The following is a 23,359-nucleotide window of genomic DNA, read 5'->3' on the forward strand; positions in this document are numbered from 1 at the left end:
CAAAAAAATATATTTTTATTTTATTAAATGGAAATTAACTTTGATGCATCACATTAAGGTCAGCACAGGCTCTTTGAACGAAGTGATGGCAGGAAGTTTGTCTAATTAGGGAAAGACAGCACATGGAAAAACCCTGTTTAAAAAGCGTGACTGCCCTAAAGCCCTAAAGCCCTGCAGCGAAGGATAAAAACTCTTCCTGGATGCTCGGTAGGGGGCCGAGTCCTGCCTGCAGCCCGGCAGGAAAGGATTTCTTTTGTTATTAGGGAAAGATAAGATGTGAAGCATGTTGTTGGGACTTGAGGTCAACACCAGTCCATTTGTGTTCAACAATTTCTATTCTATTTTATTCTATTCTATTCTATTATATATTATAAGTCTTGTCTCAGCATTGGATCATACACCCACAGGACTTCCAACAAACTGACAATGAAGTCTAGACTTTGTTTATAGTCAAAAGTTTGGCTGTACAATACTGTTGTTGGTCTGACAAAGGTCTGTATCTTTATTAAGTTTTGGTTCTCTCTTAATTTTTTTCCCCCACAAGCATTTTTCCATCATGCTGAATAAAGTTGTGCATCTGGTTGGTGAAGTAGCTGAATTTGTTGATGGGCATCTAGTCAACTCCATTAATCACGTCTGCCTCTCTTCAACATTTCCAAACAACCATCAGCCGACGCAACAGGACTCAGTTGGATCATTAATTTCATTGTGGTTTTCTTCATCTGCCAAAACATGACATATCTTTGGCAGATGAGATGTTCTGGATTTTTCTCCTTCAGGCTTGTGCAGAGATCCAAATGCCAAATTGGGTTTATTTGCAGTAATTTCTCCACATGAGCACAGTTTTTTTTTATCCTTTAAATTTGCAAGAATTTTCTTATTACTTGAACGAGCACCCCCCTTGGGGTTTATCCAGGTTTATTTTATATATAATTGTTATGCCTCTGTCTTTATTTAATTTTCCCCCGTCATATCCTTCATTTCTGCATTTATTTCTCATTATTAATAGTCTGTATTGTCAGTTGAGGTACAGTAAGCACTTTATATGCTTTGGCAATTTTTTCAATAAGACAATCATGACAGTAAAGATGTTTTGACTCTTTGACTATGATAGAGAGACAGCTGAATAGAATAAAACAAAACAGCTCTCCCAAAACTATGTCCTTCTCCCCTGGCTGATTGCCTTAAACATCAAAAAACATCAGACACCCACTTGCAAAAATAAATCTCTGCTACCTTTATTCTAGCACTCTTGTCATACATTCTAGCACTTTTATCCAAAACGACTTACAGTGCACTTATTACAGGGACAATCCCCCTGGAGCAATCTGGAGTTAAGTGCCTTGCTCAAGGACACAATGGTGGTGGCTGTGGGATTTGAACCAACAACCTTTTGTTTACCAGTTCAGTGCTTTAGTCCACTACGTCACCACTCACATGTTACTAGGCAGGTAAACTGACCGGGTTAGTTTGACGCGATTAAAACAGATCCAGTTAGTTCGCTCTGAATTTATGACCTGCGTCTACGAGCCACTTGAATGACATGAATGTGTGAAGAATGAATATCTTCAGTTTTTCACAAGTCACCTACAGTTCAGAAAAAAGACCTCTAGAAATTATACTGTTCCTTAGAGTGACCTGTGACCTCTTGTTTTCTATAGACTGCAACAGTCAAGTTCTGTAAGTAAAAATCCCATTTATTTTCTCTCTAGAGAAACTGATTTTTTAACAGTAACTCAACAATAATTCAGTAACTGTCACCTTTCAAGACAGAGCTGAAGCATGTGAGCATTTCTTCAAGTCATCATTCTGTGTTTTTTCAACTTAATTTTTTAAGGTGCACCAACTGGAGAATCACACCAAACATATTGCAACAAAAGAACTCTGCAGCGACTGCCCACTCCCATCAGGGTCGTTTCTGAGCATATGGGGGCCCTTAGCGAAATCTTACTCCCCCCCCCCCATCACCCATGGAACCTGACATGTATATGCGCTTCATGATGATGAAAAACACTTTGTCACATCTAGCTACAACTCTCTCTTCTTGCAGTTACATTCTCCCTTCCCTCTCAGGCCACAAGGGGGCCCCCTATAACTCTCTAATTGAAGGTATATGAAGCACTACGAATAACATAAATTGATTCAGTCTTCCTAAACCCTCAAACTTAAAAATGTTTCTCGATGTTTCGCAATACACTTAAAATGTATGGTTTCTATACTTATAATCATCGACTTTAAATCAATATGTATATACTGTGTGTGTATGTGTGTGTGTATATATATATATCCCGCACACTGGCAAAAGAAGTCTGCATTATTCCCGTCTCGCTTGCCCGCAGTGAGAAGCTTCACACTTCAGGATCACATTAAAACAGCCCTGCATTGCAGTCTTCTGGAGAATATTTCAAGATTTCTTTGTGAACGAAAAGATATGTGGCAAATTACAGTTTAGCCGTTTTTTTGTTTTTGTTTTTATTATATGGCAATTCATTTTTTTTTCTCCCCCAATTTGGAATGCCCAATTCTCAGTGCGCTCTAAGTCCTCGTGGTGGTGTAGTGACTCGCCTCAATCCGGGTGGCGGAGGACGAATCTCAGTTGCCTCCACGTCTGAGACCGTCAATCCGCGCATCTTTTCACGTGGCTTGTTGAGCACATTACTGTGGAGACATAGCGCATGTGGAGGCTTCACACTATTCTCCGTGGCATCCACACACAACTCACCACACACCCCACCGAGATTGAGAACCACATTATAGCGACCACGAGGAGATTACCCCATATGACTCTACCCTCCCTAGCAACCGGGCAAATTTGGTTGCTTAGGAGACCTGGCTGGAGTCACTCAGCACGCCCTGGATTTGAACTCGCGACTCCAGGGGTGATAGTCAGCATCAATACTCGCTGAGCTACCCAGGCCCCCCATGACTCTTTTTTTTTTTTAATGAGAAAACAGCTATAATGAACAAACGCTTATAGTTAATTTGACTTGATTGTGTAATTATTACATTGCATATATTGCATATAAACAATATGCACATTAACATGATTTTAGTGTAATTAAATTAGGGATTTACTGGCATTACAGGCATGATGTTGTCAAGACAACAAAGTTGTAAAATATTTTATGACACTAAGCATTTTAATACTTACAATGTTTACGTCTTGTGGCTATACATTTGAAATGGTGAGTATTTTAGCTTTTATGGATTGGCTCCATTCACTGTGACCTCAAAATTAGCTTGTTTTAAATAAACGAGAGATCAGTTGACATTTTTTTTTTTTTTTTGTAATCAACATTATGCCACAAAAGTGGTCTATTGAACTTAACGCGTATTGAACCCGGAATATTCCTTTCAGCCATTCACAATGGTTGAAACCAGCCTTGGTTTGGTTCAAGGCTTAGAATTGTTTATTGAAGACTTGTTTGAAAGATACTTGCAGAACCAACACCTTGGAAAAAAGTGGGCGGTCACTTTTGCACTCTGTTACCTCACCTGAGAAAACGCCCCACACACACTGTGAAAATTGGCTTTATGTGAGTGGTCTCATGCCTTGGTGACCCCGGCCTGGGTGTTAAAGCATAAATCACCTTCTAGAAATCAATGGGGGGCTTTTTGGCCATGCCACACTATCTCTGCCCTGATGTCTGGCCATTGTTTTCCTACTGATTCCAGGTCAGATTTAAAGAAAAACCTCCACAGATTCACAGTTTGACATCTGAGCACATGGTTTGTATCAGGGGCTGAACACATGTTGGGGGCTGTATCTTGTATTGTAGAACCTCATTGGCTACCACAAACTCTCGTCATTATTGACCAAGCCCACTTCATCTGAATATTCATACTACCTTCACCCTATTCGGAATAAAATATATTGTAGTTTTGGGAGTACAGCCTATTTATTAACAGATTAGTAAGTGATTTAATTTACTATACATATACTGGAATATCCTATACTATACAGTACTATACTACAGTATACCATATTACTTTTCTATACACTATACCTGACATTATCGTTTTTTTGTTTTGTTTTTTTTTAATCAGAGATCAGCAAGTGATTTAATTTGCTATACATATATATTACAGTATACTCTTTCATTAAGATATCTGCAAGTAACTTTATTTACTACATTAAACAATTTTGCACTAAGTGCATGTAGCCCATCTTGTTGGCAGAGGCTGTTTACACTGACTCCGCCCACCACTGCTCAGACCAAACTCAAGACATCCACGACAGATTTATTTGGGGTCAACTGCTAATCAAATGAATCAGGGCAAGATACATTAAACTGGTTAACAGGTTAGACATTTAGTGGATTAAGAGATTGGATAACTAAGTGACTATTTGCGCTCCAGTAGTCTGGTTTACATACAGGATTTTTACGACAAACTGCGGTCCCATGTGCAGCTGTAGTAGCTCTGGGTGTAATGATGGTACGGTATGTGTATGTGTTGTCACGCTGGAGATCCAGGTTTGAATCCCACCCCTTGACATACTTTTTCCCCATGTCTCTACTCTTAATATTTCCTATAATACTACTTGTAGTAATAAATAAAAGAGATTCCTCGCAGTGATTTGGTCACAGTGAAGGTCGGGGAGTTGAGAGAAGGATTTGATCTGGATAAAATTAACCATGGTTTTACTGTAGTAACATTGTAGTAACCATGTGTTTTGGTGGAAACTGTATAGTTCTGATGTACTAACCACGGTGTTACTACAGTAACATGTTGTTAATAGTAGTTAATAGTCACCATGTTTAATTTTGTGGTTATTATGATTTTACTAGAAAAATATCATGGTGATACTATGGTTACTGTAGTAAAACCATGATTAATTTTTGTAAGGTAGGGGTAGGGGTACGGGTAGGGGTACGGGTTGGTGTAGGGTGCAGTGCTGCAGTGATCCTACTATACTGTATGTTAATATTTAAACAGGGGTGTAAGAGTATCTGCCACTATTTGCACTAGAGTGGAAATAGCATCTAAGATGTTTTTGTTGCTTTTTACACATAGTGAAAATAGCCTCTGCCTTAAGCTATACTATACTCAACTGAAATAACCTATTCTATATTGTATTACACAGGGTCAGAAATGAACTTTCCACTAAGTGGCAATATTTGCCCCCAGGATTTGATTTTTAAGAGCATTTTATACCATTTTATTTAAGGTGAATTGAACCAACCAATTAACATAAATTGTCTGTATGAATAATTAAATTGATCATTTATTACCTCATACAATTCAATCAACACATATTTTATGCATTAATATGTATAAATAGGCTTAAATAGAGGAATTAATTAATGGGGGCAGAATGTTTGGGCCATTTTTGTCACTTTCATTGGCATTTTTGCCCTGAGCCTCCCTTAAATTTTGACTCTGGTGTTGTCCTATACTTTACATATAACAGTAGCTATACCATGCCATACCTATACTACACAATACCTATCCTTAAGAGAACAGTGACTTAATTTGCAATAAATATGCTACACTTTTTATTTTCATTAAGAGATTTGCAAGTGACTGTTTACTGAACTATACCATTTTATCTTATTTTCCATTCTAGACAGGTTTCAACATCTTTATGCACAGTTTCAGGAATAAATACATGATAGAATTAGATCTATGAAATACGAAAAGACACAAACTATGCGTGCGCACATGCGTACACAGAGCAGAAGTGAGATGTAAATGATCACCATATTGTTTCATTCAGAAGATGCTGTTCTGCAGTGAATTATCGCATACAAACGCTAAATAAATGCTGTAAAAGTGCAACACTGACGTGGATTCAGAGATGGTGTTAAACTCACCTTGTGCCTGCAGGACCCCGCACAAAGAGAAAAGCACAATACAGAAGGGACCCATTTATCCAAACTCTCCCGACGCGTTAAAGGTTCTCTGGCGAGCGGACTTTAACAGTGAGTGACGGTAAAGCTCTTCGAGAGGAGGCAGACTGGTTAAATGAGCTGTGAGGGACCGATGATTGTAGGTTTTAATGAGCGCGTCTCCAATGCGCGCGCTCTGGGGGCCGGACACGCGCGCAGTCACAAAGACGCAAGCCTCTTTTTTTCTTCTTTTTTTTTTCTTGGCCCCTACGAACGTCCCTTATCAGATGAAGTCATAACGAAACAAACAACGATTAATTAACATATAAACAGTTGGGGGTCTATAAGCCTGAGACCATGAAAATGCATCTATTTTGCATTTAACACACATTTTGCAGTACAAAGTATATGATCAGTAGCCTATATTTGAGTGAAGTTGGGGGAAAATAGTTGAAAAATGTCTTAGTATTTGGTATGAATACCCTGCAGATATCCTGTACTGTACATAGCCTTAACTTGCCACTACTGTTTCATTGCAACATGCGGCATTAATATGATCTATGATGCATGAAGTGCTTAATATAGTTTAATATGAGTTAGCCCTACACGTTACAGATACTTAATTGCCCATATAGCACACAAACATCTCCGAGATGTCTGCTTTAGATATTTTCATCTGAAAAGCCTCGCATTCAATTTAAAATCTGCTAAACATCTTAAAAAGATCAGATTTACAAACATGCTAAATCATAAACGTCTCGAAGACATCTGCTGAACGTCTTATAGACATCAGACAGGAAACTTCTTATACACGTCAAACAAAATACGGTTAACACTTTATTTTGATGGTCCCCCTACAGATATTCAGCTAGTAAACAGTGTTTCAACAAACATTCAGTAGACTTTCTGTAGCCTGTATATAGATCTTTATTAATGATCTACTTGCATTTCTTTGCTTATGTAACGGTGGCCAGCTGATTGATAGCTGTGCAATGTGTATAAACCTCACTCTCCTGACCTGAAGAGGTGCACTAGCAACTGGCGCTAGAGGCTGTAGCCTTTAGCCTTCTTGTTAGTGCACCCGCCTCCCATGCTGGAGACGCTGGTTCGAGTCCCGTACAGAGCAGGTAGAACAGGAGCATCACAATAGTGCCATGACCCGGATGGGAGTGAGGTTTAGGGGGGTGAGTGTAATGGTAGCCAGCTGATATATAGCTGTGCAATGTGTATAAACCTCACTCTCCTGACCTCAAGAGGTGCACTAGTGACTGGCGCTAGAGGCTGTAGCCTTTAGCCTTCTTGTTAGCGCACCCGCCTCCCATGCCGGAGACGCTGGTTCGAGTCTCGTACAGAGTGGGTAGAACAGGAGCGTCACAATGGTGCCGGATGGGAGTGAGGTTTAGGGGGGTGAGTGTAACGGTGGCCAGCTGATAGATAGCTGTGCAATGTGTATAAACTTCACTCTCCTGATCTCAAGAGGTGCACCTGCGACTGACACTAGAGCCTTTAGCTTCCTTGTTAGTGCACCTGCCTCCCATGCCGGAGACACTGGTTCGAGTCCAGTACGGAGCGGGTAAAACAGGAACGTCACAATGGTGCCGTGACCCGGATGGGAGTGAGGTTTAGGGGGGGTGAGTGTAATGGTGGTCAGCTGATAGATAGCTGTGCAATGTGTATAAACCTCACTTTCCTGACCTCAAGAGGTGCATTAGAGACTGAAGCCTTTAGCCTTCTTGTTAGCGCACCTGCCTCCCATGCCGGAGATGCCAGTTCGAGTCCCGTACAGAGTGGGTAGAGCAGGAGCATCACAATGGTGCCGTGACCCGGATGGGAGTGAGGTTTAGGGGGGTGAATGTAACGGTAGATAGCTGTGCTAAGTATATAAACCTCACTCTCCTGATCTCAAGAGGTGCACTAGCGACTGACGCTAGAGGCTGTAACCTTTAGCCTCCTTGTTAGCGCACCCGCCTCCCATGCCAGAAACGCCAGTTCGAGTCCCGTACAGAGCGGGTAAAACAGGAGCGTCACAATGGTGTCGTGACCCGGATGGGAGTGAGGTTTAGGGGGGTGAGTGTAATGGTGGCCAGCTGATAGATAGCTGTGCAATGTGTATAAACCTCACTCTCCTGATCTCAAGAGGTGCATTAGAGGCTGTAGCGTTTAGCCTCCTTGTTAGCGCACCCGCCTCCCATGCCAGAGATGCCAGTTCGAGTCCTGTACAGAGTGGGTAGAGCAGGAGCATCACAATGGTGTCGTGACCCGGATGGGAGTGAGGTTTAGGGGGGTGAATGTAACGGTAGATAGCTGTGCAAGGTGTATAAACCTTACTCTCCTGATCTCAAAAGGTGCACTAGCGACTGACGCTAGATGCTGTAACCTTTAGCCTCCTTGTTAGCGCACCCGCCTCCCATGCCGGAGACGCCAGTTTGAGTCCCGTACAGAGCGGGTAAAACAGGAGCATCACAATGGTGACATGACCCGGATGGGAGTGAGGTTTAGGGGGGTGAGTGTAATGGTGGTCAGCTGATAGATAGCTGTGCAATGTGTATAAACCTCACTCTCCTGATCTCAAGAGGTGCATTAGAGACTGAAGCCTTTAGCCTCCTTGTTAGCGCAACCGCCTCCCATGCCAGAGACACTGGTTCGAGTCCCGTACGGAGTGGGTAGAACAGGAGCATCACACTTACCTGCTCATTTTCTTATTTCACCTTTAGTTACCTAAAGGTTTTTTGGAAATGCTCTACTGACTGTTTGTTGCATATGAACTTCCTATCAGTACTGAGTCACTTTACTTTAAGGTAGTATCAACTGTTCATCTATAGTTACCTAGGGACCATCAAAATAAAGTGAACATATAAGGAATATGGTTAACTGATGGCTACATGTCTCCTTTTTTGAAACAGACTATCAACAGATGGTAAATACCAATACTGATAATAACACACAGGGATAGTAGCACCACATTGCAACCAGCACATAGACTGTATGTAAAAGAAATATAAATGTACAGAAGTCATTGTTTGTCCAACAATTTTAATGAAATGATGTTCTCAACAATAATGTAAGTAGATCATTAGTAAAGATCTATATACAGGCTACTGAAAGTCTACTTAATGTTTGTTGAAACACTGTTTATAGCTATAGCAAGTCAGTTGATAAGTCACTTATAGTTAGTTGAGTATCTGTAGAGGGACCATCAAAATAAAGTGTTACCAAAATGTCTTCCAGATGTAAACACACACATCAAACAGACATCTGGGTAATGTAGTGTGCTATCAGGGTAGGTTTTCAGATATGTCATATTACAGTTTATCTTGATTAGTTTGATTAACAGACAGGTTAAATATAATAGGCATTTCTGTCATAACATCAACAGAGGGTTTGGTTTCCCTCCCAGTCCGTCTGGAGAGTATCAGTATCAGTTGATCTGCAGACATACAAAATATTTCAACAAACTGTTGGTTTGAAATGTTATGCTCTGAAATCTCAAGAATGAAATCGGTCCATGCAGCCCCAATATTCTGGATAATTCACATGCAGGCTTTTGTGCAGTAAATCAGGCTGCTGAAATCGTGACTGATTGATTTTCTTCGATTTTTCCAGACGTCTCTGTGGTAAACCTCTGGTTTCATTCCACCAAATGGCCCAACAGAAGATTCACAGACGTGCGGAGGATCGTTCTAGACAGTAACCCAAACCGTTGACTTTGGGGAAGCATTTATGAGGCATGGAGACTTTTTTATAAGCTTCTTACAGTTTGTTGACAATTTCATCGAGGAGGTTGGAAAATAGATTTGTGATCTTTCATTGCACGGGATACAACAATCATAATTTTGTCTTCTATTGCTGTGCTTCACAACTGGTTTTGCCTCCGGAGCCGTGTTTGCATACACGTTCTTACATCAATTATGCTAAACAAAGTTAAAAACGTGTGTTGTCATGTAAACCCCTTGAATGGCTTTCCTTTATCGCGGCATGGTCATAAATGGTTTAAGCATAAACCGTTTGGCACACATCGATTTTTTGTAAGTATTGCTGCCGCCCAGAGATCTCCAAATGGGGCAAAATCTCCAAAAGAGTGCAGGGTAATTCCATAAGGGGGCGGGGTTACTCAAGAAAAAAGCCTGTCCCAGAGTTACTCCAGAAGCGCTTGGCTGAGCTCCAAAATAGGGCGACACTTACACACATGGTTAGGGTTAGCTGGGGTTAGGGAAATGGTTAGGTTAAGGGCTCTGTATATCTTTACTGGCAGTTTGGAGCTCCCAGCCTTTTTTTTGGAGCACGTTGCATGTAAACACCTTTAACAGCGTTTTACAACCTTATCCAATGTGCCCGAGTGGCATTGATTTAAAATGTTTTAAAATCTCATGTAAACTCAGTTTTATTACATTTTAATAAGCCCGTTTACATGCACAGCAATACTCTGATTACTCCCAAAAATCTGCTTGTCTAAAAAAATCCTTCAAAGGAAGAAAACCGCTTTACCATGAGTTTTAAAATAATCACGTTATTCTTTGCTTTTGACGTCAAAACGTAAACAGCGCACAGCACCTGCGTACATTGGATAAGCTGGTAAGAATGCCAGTAAAGGTGTTTACATGCAATGCAACATTGGGTAATGTGCAAAAATCTACCCGTGTGGATCTTTTTTCTTACGCTGTTTATGACCGTACCCCGACTAAGAAAAGTCACTTAAGGCGTTTACATTACCACACACATTGTCGGCTTATCGGTGTAAGAATGTGCATGTAAATTCACTCATTACTGACATCAAGTGGCGACCCAACACAATACCAAAATTGTTTATTGTACAAATGTGAACAAAAAATTTAAATAATATAGCCATGAACTGCACAAGTCCGACAATATGCAAAAATATTATGTTGACAATTTTGTAAAAGCATAAACAACATAAATTTGTGATTTAACAGCATACTGTATATGAAACAAATACTGGGCCAAATATTGTATTATTATTAGCCATATTATCCAGTAAAAAAACAAGTTTGATTGAATGCACAGCCTTTGTTGTCAACAACAAAAGATATTTTAAAAGTTGGTTCCTCATGCATTGCACACACACACACACACACATACTCATGCTTTTCTCTCTCACTCCGTGTCTACCCCACACACAAATCTAATTTCCTGAAATTAGAAAGCATGAGTAAAATAATTGCCAGACGACATAATAAACAGTTTTCTGGCAGGCCAGAGTCTGGAGTTTCAATCAGGCTCCCCTGGGCAGAGCAACCAATAATCAAAGCCACATGAGCGCAGCTGGAGAACTGCTCACACACACACACACACAGTCATACACTTTAGCAGTCTAAATGAAGATATATTATAGACTTTTCTTATATAAAGCTAATAATAATGACTACACACACACACACACACACACACACACATATATATACACATACCAAAGTGGCATTCAACTGATCACAATATATAGTCAGGAAAAATTACTATTACAATTTGAACTACTTCAAAGAGTTCTCATCAGAAAATCCTCCATGTGCATCAATGACGGCTTTGCAGATCCTTGTTATTCTACACTCTTAAAAATTGCTATTAATTTACTTCAAAATATCAGCAGTATAATCCTGTTATTTTTAAATGCAGTACATTACTGTTAATTTTGGTTGGTTAAATGACTTAGATGTAATATTACGGTATTTTACAGTATTGATTGCTCAAAGGAAAGAAAACAGTACTTTACAGTATTTTTTGCATTGTATTTTGGGAACACAAGACTACAGTGAGCCCACACGTGTATAAGGGGTGATTTTTTTCACCCATCTTCATCTTCTGAATTAATAGGTGAGTACCCTTTTGCTTTGCTTTATAGCATAGCCATAAAACATTACATTTATGTTCAACTCATATTGTGCTGTGATAATGATTTTGGTAGCCTACCTGCCATCAGATCCCAATATCAACTAAATAAGCTGTTTGTAACGTTATATTTCTGTCTTTAAGCCCAAGATCTTTGTTTCTTTTACTAAAATTGTTTTCTTTAAGTGATTTGTTGTCAGGTTGAATAATGCACTGGATTTGGGTTAATTTGCATGTCAGATTTGAGATTGGAGTCTGAGCTGACACACAAAACAGTGCAGAAACACCTCACTCAAGCGGTCAGTGTGGTCAGATAACGTTAACAACTTTAACGTTCAGATCTGGGCTGCAGATCGCAAAAGCATTGTAAGCTTAAATAGGTTGTAGAAACCATTGGTGACAATACTTTCTACAGTCTACTTACGACGAAGTCGAAGTATACAACGCAGCTGTACAGCTGATAATGTTAAGTTTTATGCAGGGATGCATGATATTCCTTCTCTTTTAATCTGAAAACATTGGTGGTACTGGAATTGTATCTAACTTTTTAAACACTTGTTTCAGTGGGAAACCAACTGTAACTGTGACCGAGTGCAGCTGGATTTCTGAAACGGATCTTCCATATTACAGGGTGAGATTCATAAGAACGTAACTTCTTTTTATTCTGCGAAGTGCAGCCTTCAAACAACATTGCAAATTTTATTTAAATAATGTTCCATTGTCTCTGTAGCACGCTGAAATGACGTTTGTGTTCTGATGATGATAGAAAGTCATACACATCTGGCATGGCATTAAGGTGAGTAAATGATGATTGAATTTTTATATTTGAGTGATCTATTCCTTTAAGAAAGCTCTCCTGACACTAATTATGAATACACACATTTGTTTTTCAGGCGTTTCACCGGGATAAATACTGAGAGAGTCACCAAGGCTGGACGAGGCAAAGTCCTGTCAAAAGCGTACGGGGAAAGTCGCCCAGAAAAAATGACATCAGTCAACCCTCGTGTCTCCAGTCTACTAAAGAAACTAATGGACTATGAGTGGGACTTTATATAAGTCAGTGAACCCAGTCATTCACACACACACACTCACTCAAACTCACACAAACACTCACATACTAACACTATCTCACACACACACACACACACACTCACTCAACACACACAAACTCACATAAACACTCTCTCTCTCTCTCTCTCACACACACACACACACACACACTCACTCAAACTCACACAAACACTATCTCACACACACACACACTCAACACACACAAACTCACATAAACACTCTCTCTCTCTCACACACACACACACACTCACTCAAACTCACACAAACACTCACATACGAACACTATCTCACACACACACACACACACACTCAACACACACAAACTCACATAAACACTCTCTCTCTCTCACACACACACAAACACACACACACTCAACATACACAAACTCACACAAGCACTCTCACACACACACAAACACTCTCTCACACACACACTCAGTACACACAGACTCACACACACACACACACACACACACACACAAACACTCTCTCACACACACAAACACTCACACACACACACACAAACACTCAACACACAAACTCACACAAACACACTCTCTCTCACACACACACACTCAACACACACAAACTCACACAAACACTCTCTCTCTCTCACACACACACACACACACACTCACTCAAACTCACACAAACACTCACATACTAACACTATCTCACACACACACAAACACTCTCTCACACACACAAACACTCACACACACACACAAACACTCAACACACAAACTCACACAAACACACTCTCTCTCACACACACACACTCAACACACACAAACTCACACAAACACTCTCTCTCTCTCTCTCTACACACACACACACACACACTCACTCAAACTCACACAAACACTCACATACGAACACTATCTCACACACACACACACTCAACACACACAAACTCACATAAACACTCTCTCTCTCACACACACACACACTCAACACACACAAACTCACATAAACACTCTCTCTCTCACACACACACACATTCACTCAAACTCACACAAACACTCACATACGAACACTATCTCACACACACACACACTCAACACACACAAACTCACATAAACACTCTCTCTCTCTCACACACACACACACACTCACTCAAACTCACACAAACACTCACATACGAACACTATCTCACACACACACACACACACTCAACACACACAAACTCACATAAACACTCTCTCTCTCTCACACACACACAAACACACACACACTCAACACACACAAACTCACACAAGCACTCTCACACACACACAAACACTCTCTCACACACACACTCAGTACACACAGACTCACACACACACACACACACAAACACTCTCTCACACACACAAACACTCACACACACAAACACTCACACACACACACACACTCAACACACACAAACTCACACAAACACTCTCTCTCTCTCTCACACACACACACACACACTCACTCAAACTCACACAAACACTCACATACTAACACTATCTCACACACACACAAACACTCTCTCACACACACAAACACTCACACACACACACAAACACTCAACACACAAACTCACACAAACATACTCTCTCTCACACACACACACTCAACACACACAAACTCACACAAACACTCTCTCTCTCTCTCTCACACACACACACACACACTCACTCAAACTCACACAAACACTCACATACGAACACTATCTCACACACACACACACTCAACACACACAAACTCACATAAACACTCTCTCTCTCACACACACACACACTCAACACACACAAACTCACATAAACACTCTCTCTCTCACACACACACACATTCACTCAAACTCACACAAACACTCACATACGAACACTATCTCACACACACACACACACTCAACACACACAAACTCACATAAACACTCTCTCTTTCTGTCTCACACACACACACACACACACACACACACACACACTCAACACACACAAACTCACACAAACACTCTCTCACACACATTCAACACACACAAACTCACACAAGCACTCTCACACACACACAAACACTCTCTCACACACACACACTCAATACACACAAACTCACACAAACACTCTCTCACACACACACACACACACACACAAACACTCTCACACACACACACAACACACTCACACACACACACAAACACTCAACACACACACACACACACTCACACACAAACACAAACTCACACAAACACAAACTCACACAAACACTTTCTCAGACACACACACACACAAACTCACACAAACACTCAACACACATACACACACACACACACACACACAAACACTCTCTCACACACACAAACACTCTCACACACACACACAAACACTCAACACACACACGCACTCACACACAAACACAGACTCACACAAACACTTTCTCAGACACACACACACACTGTTTTAGTCATTCCTTCAGCCACTTTCTCAGTTATTTACTGAGTGTTTGTGTCCAGAGTTCAGTGTTTGGACAGACAGAGATTTGTTATTATTTGTTATAGTATGTATTTATTATTTATATGGCTGAAATGTAAGTTTATTTACCCAAATCAGCTTTGGGCTTTGTTTTTCCAATTGCCTTATAATTTTGTACAGATGTTTCGCAAGAATGGGGTTTTGCAAATAAAGAGAGACGTTTTGAAAAGACACTTTGAAGCTGTATTATTTGTCTCAAAAGTTTGTCACTATTTCAAAGGCTACATTTATACACTATTAAAACATGGTATTTTTTATTGCAAGACTAAGGAATAATTTATTAAATCACAAGGTTTAGAAAAAAAGTAAACACATTGTAGTCCTTTTTGCTAGCAGTCCATTACTCAATAGCTTATAGAGTAGCATGTAGTGTATTTTTACTGTAGTTTACAGTGAAATCCTGCAAATATACCTCTTGTGAAAAAGTGCAAATAAACAGTAATTAACTGCTAATCCTTTTGTTAGTATTTTACTGTAAAAGTAGTAAAATAACAGCTTTATGCTGTATTTGCAAAAACAGTAGCAAACTGTAAATTTCAGCTACAGCAAGATACTGTTAATTTTACAGTAACTTGCTGGCAACCCTGCTGCCAGTTCTTTACTGTTTTTTTTACGGGAAAATGTTTAACAGTGTAGCTGTCAGTTTGTCCAGATACTCAGGTGACATTTCACCCCACACTTCCTGTAGCACTTGCCATAGATGTGGCTGTCTTGTCGGGCACTTCTCACACACCTTACAGTCTAGCTGATCCCACAAAAGCTCAATGGGGTTAAGATCCAGAACACTCTTTTCCAATTATCTGTTGTCCAATGTCTGTGTTTCTTTGCCCACTCTAACCTTTTCTTTTTGTTTTTCTGTTTCAAAAGTGGCTTTTTCTTTGCAATTCTTCCCATAAGGCCTGCACCCCTGAGTCTTCTCTTTACTGTTGTTCATGAAACTGGTGTTGAGCGGGTAGAATTCAATGAAGCTGTCAGCTGAGGACATGTGAGGCGTCTATTTCTCAAACTAGAGACTCTGATGTACTTATCCTCTTGTTTAGTTGTACATCTGGTCTTCCACATCTCTTTCTGTCCTTGTTAGAGCCAGTTGTCCTTTGTCTTTGAAGACTGTAGTGTACACCTTTGGATGAAATCTTTTTCAAGCATTGTATAGCCTTCATTCCTCAAAACAATGATTGACTGATGGGTTTCTAAAGAAAGCTGTTTCTTTTTTGCCATTTTTCACCTAATATTGACCTTAAGACATGCCAGTCTATTGCATACTGTGGCAACTCAAAAACAAACACAAAGACAATGTTAAGCTTCATTTAATGAACCAAATAGCTTTCAACTGTGTTTGATATAATGGCAAGTGATTTTCTAGTACCAAATGATCAATTTATCATGATTACTCAAGGATAAGGTGTTAGAGTGATGGCTGCTGTCTAGATTTGATCTAAAATGACCTTTTTCAAATAGTGATGGTGTTTTTTTACATCAGTAATGTCCTGACTATACTGTGTGATCAGCTGAATGACACTTTGGTGAATTAAAGTACCAATTTCCTTCCGAAACAGCAAAATCTGTACATCATTCCAAACATTTGGCCGCCAGTGTGTGTGTATATATATATATATATATATATATATATATATATATATATATATATATATTATTCATTTGATATATGGGGGACAATTTTGTACACAAAGTATACATCTCATGGTTAGAAAAATGCATAGGCGTAGATTTAGGTAGGGATAATAGGGGCATGTCCCTACCAACTTTCAGAAAATTGTCCCAGCCAACATTTGGGCAATTTTAACACTTATAAAACTCTTCAACTTTATATTATCATTTTATTCTAATTTAAATGACTATTAAAAATTCTCAGTATCATTATTCATGTGTAAATTATAGTCCGACGTCTTCTGAAGCGGCACATAAAAGGCGTTATCACGTGGCACCTGTTACTTTTCTTAGCGCTGTTCAGGACAGATGCACCAATCACAGTCATTTGTGATTACTGTATAAGGGCTTTTTTAAACATTCTCTGGAGAGTTTTCCATTTGTATCTTGGGTGCAAACCTTTAAACTAATAGATTTAAAAAAGCTTGCAATATGTCCCTACCAACTTTCAAACCAAACCTATGCCCTTGGAAAAATTACCAAAAATATAGCCTATATCGTGCTCCAGGCGGTTCTACCGCCAGATAATAGCAATGATAATAACTAGATATTTACATTTGCTTAAAGTCCCCTGAAGTGCCCTGAAAAACAGTTTTCTTTAGCCTGTTGACTATATTTCCTACTGAAACATGAAGTTGGGGCGGGAGTGATGAACAGCCCGTGGCTTTTTGAAAAACAGCCAATAGGCTTTAGTTTACATCGCAGCGAAGCAACACAACAAACACACACCTGATGCTTCTCGTGCCAGAGAAAGAGCCAGTTTTCAGCCGGGTACTGAACGTATGAAGAAACTCCAGCGAGTTTCCTCGCATCCAATTCCAGCGTTGGCGTGTCCCATTCAGCAGTGATCATCCATGTGCCCTATTCCCTTCAAAGACAATTACCCTCCACTGTGAGAGCTTCAGATGGCTGAAAAGTGATAACAGTCATTTAAAACTACATTTTTAAGTGATTCTTACTGGAAAATCTGTTTGGAACGACACAGCATTTAGTCAACTTTTAGAAAGCTAATATATATGGACTAAAAGCAGCAAAGCTTTAATTTTGATTTCACGAGGTCTTTAAGAATTCATGAGTGTGACTTGCCCTTGTAAAAGTCACTGCCATAATGGTAGGATGTTGTTGTAAATGGTTGCCAGGGCATTGTCGTGTGGGTTGCTACAGTGTATTGGGTGATCCAACTGGATTTTTCACCCGTTTTGTCAACCAGGTGGAAAATGCAGGAAAATCACTTAGCATGCGTACCTCTTCTCAACAAGTCGCATGATTCAAGATATCATTCATGTTGAGTTAAAGTACGCACCAAGGCTTAACACTTAGGGTTAGAGGTTTTGATGTATGAGCAATAGTAATCTATAAGTAATTGTTTCAATTATATACATTTACATTTATTTGAGAGGTTAATGCCTTCATTTTAGTATTCATGAGGAACAGGTTGTATTAAACAACCTAGTCTCATAGGATGAACATTCCTGAAACTACATTTTTGCAAACTGACATTTACGTGCTGAATTCTACGTTTCGTCACAGTTTCCTAGTGAAATGAACACTAGAGGCGCTACAACAACAACTGTGCATTTTATTCACTTTCACACAAATCACGACTACAGCCGCTGATTATGAATTTATTAACACTTATTTTTCACACTATTATTCACACTCTGCTATGTTATGATATCAAAACACTTTAACTATAACGCATACTTTGACAGTTACACATTTATTCCAGTGAGATTATCTTCCATGGTAGCTCACTTGCTAGAGTGTTGTACTTTAGCCTCGGAAGACTGTGGTTCGAGACCAGCCATGCACACAAACTGACACACTAGACGAAAGTGTTATAGAAGCAACACAAAACAACGTGGTTGCTTCTGAAAATGTGACTTTTGTGTAACATTTGCTTTTAGGACACTATTGGTTAGGTTTAGTTTAAAGTTTTAGGTTAGGGAAGTGCGTTTAACTCATTAAAACCTCCATCTAACATTCACATTAAAAACTTCGTCTGATTATGGCACCATTTCACTCACTTTTGGCGCCCCCCGCTGGACATTTCACTAGGAAACTGCAGCCAAATGTGTAATGAAGCACGCAATTTCATTTTGCATAAATTTTGCCATGGTCACATAATGTTCATGAGATCAGGCAGCTATTAAACCATTACTTGCCAACATAGTCTTGTAATAATTCGTATGAGATGGTAAAATCGTAAGATATAGTACGACTTGGCTTATATAAAAACGAATTACTTTTATTCCCACAGAGAGCAACCAATCAACAAACAGAATTTCAAATCGATAAAAATTTTTATTTTAGCTTGCGTCCTATCCAACACTTTATTTTAAGGAAACATCGGTGAACATAATTCGTTATTCATTCGTTATTTATTTATGCGATATGAATGACTGATATACTGTATGTCGATAACGTGGAATACACTTCATTTGTCTCGTTTCCAAACCCAATGTTTTCTTTCTTCCGTGGAATACAACAGTGATTTTCCTATTAAAATCATGGTTTAGGTTTGGGGTTCAACTTATTAATATCATTTGTTTACAATATCTAGGCAATTTTCACAAAACGTTGTGTTGCATTTGCATGAATAAACATGACCTTATATGGGTTTCTACAGACATCCTATAATGGAGACCAGATTCACGTCTGTTTAGCACACGTGACTTCTCGAGACTTCTAAAACTCAATTTATGCACACAGCGCAGACATTGCAAGCTCTCAGCGCTCAGCGCTCTGCTATCTTTATTTCTCTGTCTCATTCTCTCTTTAGAGTTTAACAAGGACCAGCGCAGAGCCAAACTGCAGCTTTTAGAGGGAAATTACCACTGCAGAGGTCACCTTAAATGGCTGTAATCTTTCAGGGGGCTCCAACACTCTTTTGAACTCAGAATGGGTCCGTCCTGCTTTATCTGTGTCAAACAGCAGTGGGCCCCAATCAATGCAGACCCCCTCAGACAGCTTTTAAAGGAGCCATTGAAGTAGAGTTTAATGTATTTTCAATTTCAACAGATTATTCTGACATCTTAAGTTGAGTAATAACTTTATTTGCAATTACAGTAATATTGAGCACAATGTCTGCTACTGAATGTATAATGATAGTTAAGGCCAGTGAACGAATAATATGATGTCTTTCAGTGGGGTCATCCCTTTTAAAGTAACTTCAATAGGTAATTTTTGAGTAGCAATTGAGGTTCGTCTCACACAACCCAAATTGTCTTTTGGCACCCCGAATGTTAACCAAATGCTAAGTTGACCCAAGACATTTTTTAATGTAAATCTTGGTAATACTTTATTTTAGAGTGTACATGTTATACACATTTGATTATAAATAATAATAATATATTATAGTATTATAGTTAATTAGTATAGTAATAACAACATGAATATGTAAGTGCAAACAGCTCCACAAAATAATTACACAGTAAGAACATTTAATGCATTGGGATCAATAATTACTCATTTAAATACACATAAACATGAACACTGTAAAATAAAGTGTGGCCTAAATTTTTTCATTTATGGAAAACCAGGAAATTTTAAACATTAGTTTTTGAGGCCTCAGAAAGTACGGTGCCTTGATCATGCCACGGCATAAAAAATAAAGAAGGTAATTCTGACTTTATATCTCTCAGTTCTGACTTTATTTCTCACAATTGCAACTTCATAACTTGCAATTCCAAGAAATGAAGTCGCAATTGCGTGATATAAACTAGTAGTATAAAAATAGTCTAAATTGTGAGATATAAACTCACAATTGCAAGAAATAAAGTCACAATTGCATCACATAAAGTCGGAATTGCATGGTCTAAACTTGCATTGTGAGAAATAGTTGAAATTGCGAGGTATGAAGTCTCAATTTTGTGATTAAAAACTTGCAATTGCTAAAATTAAGTCGCAACTGTATGATATAAACTCGTAATTGCAAGATATAAATTCGTAATTGGCTGATGTAAACTCGTGATTGTGAGATACTGTATAAAGTCACAACTGCAACTTTAGCCAGAAATAAAGTCACAATTGTGAGATATAAAGTCAGAAATTAACCTTTTTATTATTTATATTTGTTCCGTGGCAGGATCTGGTTTCCATAGGGAAAGTCGTGGAAATTTCTATAGTGAACAGAAATGTATCAGCCTGATCTCATGAAATGTACATTACAGTGGAAACATTTTTGCTAAATGAAATGACATGCTTCTTTACACGTTTGGCTGCCGTTTCCCAGTGAAATGTCCAGCGGGGGGCGCCAAAAGTGAGTTAAATGGTGTCGTAATCAGACTAGGAGTATTGGAGGTTTTAATGAGTAAAACGTACCTCTCTAACCTAAAACTTTAACCTAAACCTAACCAATAGTTTCCTAAAAGCAAATAAGAGGTGAACAAAACAGACATCCTTACCCTTAACCAACACCTAAACCTAACTGATAGTGTTCTAAAAGCAAATGTGACGAATTATATATGTAAATTAAATTTTCTGAAGCAACCACGTCATTTTGTGTATATTCTGTGACACTTCTGTCTCATGTGTTAGCTTGTGTACTTGGCTGGGCTTGAACTGCAGACCTCAGAGTCCAAAGTCCAACACTATATCAGGTGATCTACTGCAGAAGCCCATCTCATCAGAATAAGTAAGCATTCTGAGACTAGGTTGAGTATATACATATGATAAAAAAAGTTCATAAATCAGTCTGAATGATTCATTAGCGAATCAGTCTGAATCAAAATGATCTTTAAAAAAAGACATAACAAACTACTGGAAAAGTCATGAAAATGAATTGGTCAAAAAGGTTGGGAACACTGTATGTAACAAAAAATGCCAATACGTATATTTTGCCAATACTGATCCTAGCTGAGAGTAAGCAAGCTGTCTTCTGTTGCTATGCTTATCTGCGCAGGTGAACGCAACTTCAGTTCACAAGCATATATTTTACCCAACTTGACCACTTGTAATCAAATTTAAATAACGTTTCAAACAATGTTACTAAAACGTTGCATGAATCTAACATGAAGACTAAAACAACCTTTTGTCCCTTGATGGTCTTTTTATGAAGCTGCTCAGATTAGCCCACAACTGGTGGTTGCTTTGGTGATGGTGAGATTATAACCAGGACATATCAGATGGAATTCTTTAGATCACTTAACTGAGACTAGTGTCTCTCCTCCCCTCACTCATACACACACAATCACACACTCACACAATCACACAATCACACATGTTGGTGCAGCTTTCATTATGAGGACTCTCCATAGACATAATGATTTTGTAAGAACTATAGATTCTATCCCCTAACCCTACCCCTAAACCTAACCCTCACAAAAAACTTTCTGCATTTTTACATTTTCAATAAAACATTGTTTAGTATGTTTTTTAAGAGATTTGAATTATGGGTACACTAGAAATATCCTCATAAACCACATTTATAGCATAATTTCATTGTAATTACCAGTTTGTAACCTAAAAGAATTTCCTCGTAAACCACCCAACCCCACCCACCAAACACACACACACACACACACTCACTCACACACACACACACACACTCACACACACACCCACACCCACTCACACCCACACACACACCCACCCACACTCACACACTCTCAAACATATACACACTCACACACAAACACACACACACCCACACTCACACACACACACTCACACACACACCCACACACACACACACACACTCACACACTCTCAAACACACACACACTCACACACACACCCACTCACACACCCACACACACACACTCACACCCACACTCACACTCACACACAAACACACACACACCCACACTCACACACACACACTCACACACTCTCAAACACACACACACTCACACCCACACTCACACCCACACACACACACACACACACTCACACACACACACTCACACACTCTCAAACACACACACAATCACACCCACACTCACACCCACACACACACACACACACACACACACACTTCTCTTCCAGCTGGTTCTAAGAATTCCCAGTATTAGAATTAGTATATAGAATTCCTTTCAGAAGTCTGTTAGGTTTTGTTTTGGAGGCTCTGGGCCCTTATGTTCTGAATCCTGTGGCACCCACTAGTGGACTTCCACTACTTGACTTCCACTTGTGTGTGCCCCACTTGCCTTTGTTAGCTGCAGATTCTGAAACTGATTTTCTATCTAAAAGTTTAAATTTTACTACACATAATGACATAACTGTCAGCCCCCAAGAGCCCAGACACAATTCAAACACTAGATATGAATCCAAACACAAAAACAAAGCAACATTTAAGAATGATCAAAGAAATGAGACATACCGTAAAACGTGCACATCTTTATTACAGTTTGAATAACTACATTTCTACATTGATTTTATACAGTATGAATAGAATTGACACAATGGCATGCATTTGCTAGCTACACAGTACACAGTTTGAAGTGTTGCCATAAC

The 23,359-nt window shown here is 39.3% G+C and overlaps 1 protein-coding gene and 1 long non-coding RNA gene across 4 annotated transcripts in view; both read right to left on the reverse strand.

Annotated features, from left to right (window-relative positions):
• Positions 1–6,014, reverse strand: part of LOC127437109 (fibulin-1-like) — a 64,239-nt gene extending 58,225 nt beyond the window's left edge. Inside the window, exon 1 of one of the 3 annotated variants that reach the window (XM_051691783.1) lies at positions 5,817–6,013. In XM_051691783.1, coding sequence (XP_051547743.1) covers positions 5,817–5,871 — 55 coding nt within the window. In that variant the 5' untranslated portion in view covers positions 5,872–6,013. Of the gene's footprint in view, positions 1–5,816 lie in introns of all 3 variants that reach the window. The other 2 variants (XM_051691784.1, XM_051691785.1) reach the window with 2 other exon arrangements.
• The window catches only part of LOC127437139 (uncharacterized), a 222,433-nt gene extending 205,783 nt beyond the window's left edge, over positions 1–16,650 (reverse strand). Inside the window, exon 1 of the long non-coding RNA XR_007896527.1 lies at positions 16,472–16,650. This is a non-coding gene — a long non-coding RNA (uncharacterized LOC127437139). The remainder of the gene's footprint in view (positions 1–16,471) is intronic.
• Between the last annotated feature and the right edge of the window lie 6,709 nt (positions 16,651–23,359).

The sequence above is a fragment of the Myxocyprinus asiaticus genome, chromosome 48, assembly GCF_019703515.2.
Source record: "Myxocyprinus asiaticus isolate MX2 ecotype Aquarium Trade chromosome 48, UBuf_Myxa_2, whole genome shotgun sequence".
Classification (NCBI taxonomy): Eukaryota; Metazoa; Chordata; class Actinopteri; order Cypriniformes; family Catostomidae; genus Myxocyprinus; species Myxocyprinus asiaticus.